The following is a 7,314-nucleotide window of genomic DNA, read 5'->3' as shown; positions in this document are numbered from 1 at the left end:
TTTTTTTTTATATACGAGGATATTTTAATCCTATCACGCAATTGTACATTGTTATAAACCCTTAGATATAGTATATAAAATAAATATCAGATCACTGATGCATGCTTCTCGAATATTTAACAAATTATCATGAACATTTTGGCGCTTTAATCTAGAACCGTATAGTTTGTAATCCACTTCACTCGGATGTCAAGTACTTTTTAAACCCGCAGACGTTGTATAATTTAATCTCTTATCGGTGAATTATTGCACATGGCTGTACACATAATCGGTGGCTCAGATATCAAACTACAAGTGTAAACCTGTTCTAATACATACAATCGGAAATCGAAGAAGGAGAGCAATTATGGCGGAGAGTCAGGACACAGCTGGGCTAAAGGTAAATAAGTCGAAAGAGGAAGATACTGAACTACTATGTGAACCATGTCAGGATCAAGGAAAGTCTGTGAAGGCAAAAGGCTATTGCTTGGATTGTACAGACTATCTATGTGAAACGTGTTTTGACGGTCACTGTTTACCCCGCCCAACAAGAAAACATAGATTGTGCAGTACGGATAAGGTTCCAGAAAGAGATAAACAAAGGGGAAGCCATCCAAACGATGTACCCAGTGATAACACATCTTTGGTCTGCCAGATTCATGATGGGTATGTTATTGTTTCTTACTGTGGAACGCACAAACAGTTCTGTTGTGAGAAATGTCTCAGTATCGGCCATGTGGCATGCAATGACTTGAATAACATCACTGAATTTACAAATGAGATAACCAGTAGGAAGGAATTCAATTCATTTTGTGCGTCTATGACATACTTTAAAAACAAATGGCAGTTAGAGAAACAACGAGCATTGTCGAACCTCGATTATGTAAATCGTTGCTATGAAACTACAATTAGTTTTGTAACAAACCAACTGGGTGAAATGAAAGCAGCAGACAGCGCTTATTTGGGTTTGGTAATTTCAGCATGCGAGAGTACGATAAACCAGCTTGACCAATGGTTGTCAGATATGGAGAGTTACAAAACGACAAAACGAAATAAGAAATTGTTGCAATTCATGCAATCCACACAGTCTCAGTTACGTGTAATGGACGACTACGTCCATGCTTCCTTTGGTAAAAGCCAGATCACTCGGTACTGTATTTGCAATGTGGAACCATCAGAAACATCTATAATTAACATTGCTAAAACGCCTTTTCTGTTGAAGAGATTGAATATTTCCGTAACTTGGATGTGTTCGACCATAAATAGCGATTTAATTTGCTTCAACAAACATTTGCTTGCTGTTGACCAATACAACAACATATTTAGTCTGATCGACACTACGGAAGATAAAGTTATCTCAACACAGGAGGCAAATGGTTCACCTGTGCAAATGAGTAGCTGGGAAAACAAGGATGCATCAATACTTTATTGTACCCAGTGCGGTCATATTAACAGTGTTCATATACAGCAACAAGATAACGAGTTGAAGTTGATAGACGGCGAAACAATCCGAACTGAAACACAATATCATTCTATCGATTATTACAACCAAAAGTTAAAAGTCATTGGGGGGAATCCATTACAACTGGCTGAGCTTACGCTTGACGGAAAGCTAGACAGAATCGTGAACAAAGACTTGTCGCAAACTAAAGATGCAGACGGACAGTCGCTCATTTCTTCCGTTTCTTTTTCAACTGTCGACAAATCGACTGGATCAGTATTCGTTCCCGGAAATAATTCCATCGTTGAAATAAAAAATGATGGTACGGTAGAACTATTCGCATACTCAGAGCTGCTAAAGTCGCCACAGAACATACGAGTGTTGGAAGATTCCTCCCTCCTTGTTGCAAGTAGAGAGAACAAGAATGTTTACAGAGTCTACCGTAGTGGCCACGTGTCAAGCGTGTTGCCAGAACCCCTGGATTTTCCCGTGGTGGCCATTGGCTATGATACCGAGGAAAGACGTCTTTTCGTAGGTGGAGAGAGTGATAATGTGTCTGTTTATCAACTGTAGACTGTAGGCTGTAGAAGAAAATGTACGATGCTCAGGGAGAAGGAACGGGTCTATGTCTTCCTTTATCAACTGTTAACTAGGATAAATACAGGAGAAGCAATGCAGTCTGCCTATTGACAGCCTTGTACATGTAGTTGCTTATGACTGTGATGCTGAAAACGGTGTTGTTTCTGTAGGTGAAGAGATTGACTCATACAGAGAACTAACATCCAGAGGATATGTTTTACTTTGAAGGAGATTAATTATGTGGATGTCTTTTGAAGACGATCTACATGTAGTATTCGGCCTAATGCTAGACGATTACTGAACGTTGATTACTATGCTAAGGAATTACTACTTTGTGTATGAGGAGTACGACTATCTCTGTTTTTAACAACTGAAGACTTCGATAAATTTACGCATGTAGTGGATAGATGACGTAGTGTGCCTATAGACTTTTGACTGTGGTTGCTTCTTTAGGTGACTCTTTATGAGAAAAAAAGTAGAAGAAGCAACGTTTACATCGGTGGCGAAAATAGCTCATTGACTATGTTCACGCCTATCAACAGAAGTGTGCAACAATATAAGTGTTAGTGCTTGAACGTTTCCAACTCGATTGGGGGAAGATAGTTTTTTTCAGAGTTTACAGATCTTGCCATAAATCAAGCGTTTTGCCAGAACCTCGGCGTTTTCATGTAATGGTCATTAACTAAGATACTGAGGACATGCGTCTCTGTGTCGATAGGGAAAATGATTATGATAATATGAAATATCAATTGATTATCATTATAGATTTAAACTTTTTGTTTTGATTTAAATGGTGTATGCATGTTATGAGTACCGGCTTCACGGCTTTGACAACATTTTGTGTGCATGTGCATAAACATTAATAGGAGTTTAGCAGAAATGGTCAGCGTATTACTAAATATGAAGTTGATAGATACTCATGAGATGCTGAATAAAGGCTTCATGTAAATTGAAACTGCATTCATTAGTATCAACCGTAGCGTGTGACACAATTTTGCAATTATTGCAGAAGTTATAAAGGAGTGACTTCGAGTGTTATATAATTTGCTTGTGGAGAAAGCGGTTGTGTTTTTTTTATACCAGAATTCATATGTACATGCCCGTGCTTGGATATTTTCATTCAATAATTTTGTTGTTAATATAAAATGTATGAAAGCAATTAGCTATATTCAAACAATATTCTGTTTTTTTTTGTTTCAATAAACGTATATATTACTCTGTACAACGCACCACCAACCCGCAAAATGTAATATCTGCAGATTTAGATAACCTATTGTGAATTAAACGTACAAATATCCATTTGACTAAATTTGACTGAAATATTGTTATTTTGTCCCAAATAAATAGTCAAACGTATGTTGATTTCATAGCATAAGATACAAAACAGGTATAAGCAAAATACCCTTTATCACTTATCTGAGTGGAGTCACAAAGCCGGTAATGTAAATACAAATCTTCAAAAGAACTTGAACTATCAATAAAACAAACATTGTGACCTATCTAGTTCCACGAAAATGATCAAAACACTTTTTGAAAGAGTCCTAACAAGAGTTTCTTAATTTCACTTATGAACTGCGTAACCCGACTTGAGGCGTAGTATAGAACTTGGCCTAGTGTTCGGAATAAACATTAAGATTTTCCATGAATATTGGAATAGTTAGAGGTAACGGTTAGTCGTTATACACTTAGCCGCAAAAGAAGTGTGTACTTTTCATTTTTAAATTTGCTTTCGCTCGAACATCAAAACACCGATATGTAATTAGATGGCATTTTACTCAGCGATAGTGTTGCAGATCAGCGGCTACGTTGAAATTCTCAGTCGAGTCTTGTATTAGTATTAGCAATAATAGGTTGCGGGGTCGAGTTGTCAAAAGAGGAAGGGAGCGTCTGGCGAATTGCCGCTAATTACAGAGGGGGATATGGGTGGGAGTTTGCAGGGATCATGTAGTACCGGAGAGCAAACCTTGTTATTGTCCTTAGTTATATAAAGTAACCTTAATGCTGAGATCGTTTACCGGAGTTGTTTGGTAAATGCTTTAAATATATACATAAGCACATGTAGCACTCTCAGACTTTCAACTGTATCCTTTAAAGTAAAAGCAACCCAACCACGTCCGATAATGCAAGTTTGATTGTTTGTAAATAACTATTATTAGCTGCCAAGTGTTTTTTTTTATTTATCAAACGAGAGCAAAGCAGACTCTCAAATCTTAACTAGAAGTAGACTCCCTCAAACTCTGTCCGTAAACCCTCAGATTTAAATCCATTCACATACGCTCGGATGGTTCAATTGTTTTGATAATTTCGATTAGGATATAAGACGTTTACTCATATAATGTGTGTATTAATTGTGATGCTTTTGTATTAATGTGTATTTAAATATAAATAGGATATTTGTTGATATCAGTGTAAGATCGTATTTTATTTGTATCCTGCTACATATCCAGACTTAGCGTACACAGAATATGAAAAGATGAGAAATGTACAATGCTTAATATTTTTAAGGAAAACCCTATACGGCTATAACATTTCGTTCATATTCCTGTTTCGGATTTTCACAACGTCAAGTTATTATTTATTTACTCAATGATTCTTTAGAAACACTGTGTTTGTCTGTTTGAGGAAAACAAAACATATCAGTTTTACAGGCACTTGTTTTTCGAAACATTGTTATCTTGCAATGCCTTTTGATTTGAATAAATTTTAGGAACATATTGAATGGCCAAAATAATGAAATATCATCCGTAGTTTGTGCTCGTCGACATACACATTTTACATGAAAGACATGGTTACAGCGTAGTATGTATTTATTATAACGTTTCCATAACTTTGTGTTTTTTTCATAGTCTGCCGAAATAGTAAATGTAAACAACACTGATTTGATAACATTATATGGATACTTGAATGTCCACATTAGGATACAATAGTTTGTTTAAATACGAGGATATTTTAATATAATCACGCAAGTGTACCTTGTTATACACCCTTAATATAATGCATAAAAATAAATAACGAGTCACTTATGCATACCGCTAGAATATTAAACTATTTATCATAAACGTTTTAGCGTTTGTATTTATATCTGTATAGTTTGATATCCACTTCACTCGGATGTCAAGGACTTTTTAAATGCACAGACGTTTTATATTTTTACCTCTTATCGGTGAATTATTGCACATGACTTTACACTTGTCTTAACCTCTTCTAATCTATACACGGAAAAAAGTAGGCAAACAAATATGGCGGAGTGTCAGGACACATCTGAGCTGGGGGGAAAAGAAGACAAAGAGGAAGATACTGAACTATTTTGTGAACAATGTCTTGATGAAGGAACGTCTATTAAGGCAAAAGGATATTGCTTGGATTGCAATGACTATCTATGTGAAACATGTTTGAACGTTCACTGTTTGACCCGCCCAATGAGAAAACATAGATTGTGTAGAACGGATGAGGTTCCGAAAAGAGATGAACAAAGGGAAAACAATCCAAACGACGCGACCAGTGATAACACATCTTTGGTCTGCCAGATCCATGATGGGTATGTTATTGTTTCTTACTGTGGAACGCACAACCAATTATGTTGTGAGAAATGTCTCAATATCGGTCATGTGGCCTGCAAAGACTTGAATAACATCACTGAGTTTAAAAATGAGATAACCAGTAAAAAGGAATTCAATTCGTTTTGTGCATCTATGACACACTTTAAAAACAAATGGCAGATAGAGAAACAACGAGCGTTCTCGTACCTAGATGATGTCAATCGTTGCTATGAAACTACAATCAGTTTTGTAACAAACCAACTGGGTGAAATGAAAGCAGCAGATAGCGCTTACTTGGGTTCGGTTATTGCAGCATGCGAGAGTACGATTAATCAGCTTGACCAATGGCTGTCAGATGTGGAGAGTTTCAAAACTTCAAAGCAGAATAATAAATTGTTGCAATTTATGCATTCCACACAGTCTCAGTTGCGTGTAATGGACGACTACGTCCATGCTTCCTTTGGTAAAAGCCAGATCACTCGCTACTGTATTGGCAATGTGGAACCTTCAGAAACATCTATTATCAACATTGCAAAAACGCCTTTTCTGTTGAAGAGGCTGAACGTTAAAACGTTAAATAAGAGTAAAGTGCCCAAAATAAGAGATATTATTTGCTTGAATAAAACTCATATGCTTGTAATTGATGAACACCAAAACAATATTCGTCTGATTGACACTACGGAAGATAAAGTTATCTCAAGACAGACAATAGATGGCTTACCACTGCAAATGAGTCGCGGGGAACACACGGATGTATATGTGCTGCACCTGGATGGTCAAATTAACGTTGTTCAGCTGCAAGAACAAGATAACAAGTTTGGGTTGAAAGACAAAATCCGAACTGGGACTAAATATCATACGGTCGATTATTACAACCAAAAGTTAAAAGTCATTGGAGGAAATCCTATAAAACTGACTGAGCTTACGCTTGACAGAAAGGTAGACAGAATCGTGAGCGAAAGCTTGTCGCAAACTAAAGATGCAAACGGTCAATCGCTCATTTCTTCCGTTTCTTTTTCAACCGTTGAAAAATCCAATGGATCAGTATTCGTTCCCGGAAATAATTCCATTGTTGAAATAAAAAATGATGGAACTGTAGAGTTATTCGCATACTCAGAGCTACTGCAGTCGCCACAGAACATACGAGTGTTGGAAGATTCCCTTCTGGTTTCAAGTTTGATGAACAAGAATGTTTACAGGGTCTACCGTAGTAGTCACGTTTCAAGCGTGTTTCCAAAACCTCTGGATTTTCCCGTGGTGGCCATTGGCTATGATTCCGAGGAAAGACGTCTTTTCGTAGGTGGAGAGAGTGAATATGTGCATGTGTATCAACTGTAAACATTGAAGATAATACATATGTGTATAAAAGTGTTCGGTCTATTGCTAAACATGTAGTGGACATTGATTACGATGCGAAGGAAATACTGCTTCATGTAAGTGGAGATCGACTATGGCTTCTTTTATAAACTGTATACTACGATAGATATACGCATGCACTGGTAAGATAACATGGCCTGCCTATTGAGAGACTTGTGGTGACCTTTGACAATCATTAAGATAAAAGCCGGGTTGTTTCTTTAGGAGGAGTGATATGCTGATAAGGAGAACAAACATTTAGAGAAGTCAATGTTTTTCATAAGAGGCGATGTGCATTGATTTTAACATATGTATTAAGTCTGTTTAATACGTTTCAATAAACGTATATTCTACTCTGTTCGTCATACTACCAACCTACAAATGTTCGTACTTATAAACGATAGTGTGCAACAATACAAT

The 7,314-nt window shown here is 36.8% G+C and overlaps 2 protein-coding genes across 2 annotated transcripts; both read left to right on the top strand.

Annotated features, from left to right (window-relative positions):
* The first annotated feature begins 346 nt into the window (after positions 1–346).
* Positions 347–1,993, top strand: LOC128244050 (uncharacterized). The gene has a single exon (XM_052962066.1). The coding sequence runs from the start codon at positions 347–349 to the stop codon at positions 1,991–1,993; it is 1,647 nt and encodes a 548-aa protein (XP_052818026.1).
* Positions 1,994–5,238: 3,245 nt separating this feature from the next.
* LOC128244049 (uncharacterized) lies at positions 5,239–6,876 on the top strand. Its single transcript, XM_052962065.1, has one exon. The coding sequence runs from the start codon at positions 5,239–5,241 to the stop codon at positions 6,874–6,876; it is 1,638 nt and encodes a 545-aa protein (XP_052818025.1).
* The last annotated feature ends 438 nt before the right edge of the window (positions 6,877–7,314 follow it).

Source organism: Mya arenaria, chromosome 8 (genome assembly GCF_026914265.1).
Source record: "Mya arenaria isolate MELC-2E11 chromosome 8, ASM2691426v1".
NCBI classification, from domain to species: Eukaryota; Metazoa; Mollusca; class Bivalvia; order Myida; family Myidae; genus Mya; species Mya arenaria.
This window is presented reverse-complemented; position numbering and strand designations above follow the sequence as displayed.

Excerpts from the sequence above, each read along its gene's own strand:
- LOC128244050 (XM_052962066.1), top strand. The coding sequence starts at position 347 with ATGGCGGAGAGTCAGGACACAGCTGGGCTAAAGGTAAATAAGTCGAAA.
- LOC128244049 (XM_052962065.1), top strand. The coding sequence starts at position 5,239 with ATGGCGGAGTGTCAGGACACATCTGAGCTGGGGGGAAAAGAAGACAAA.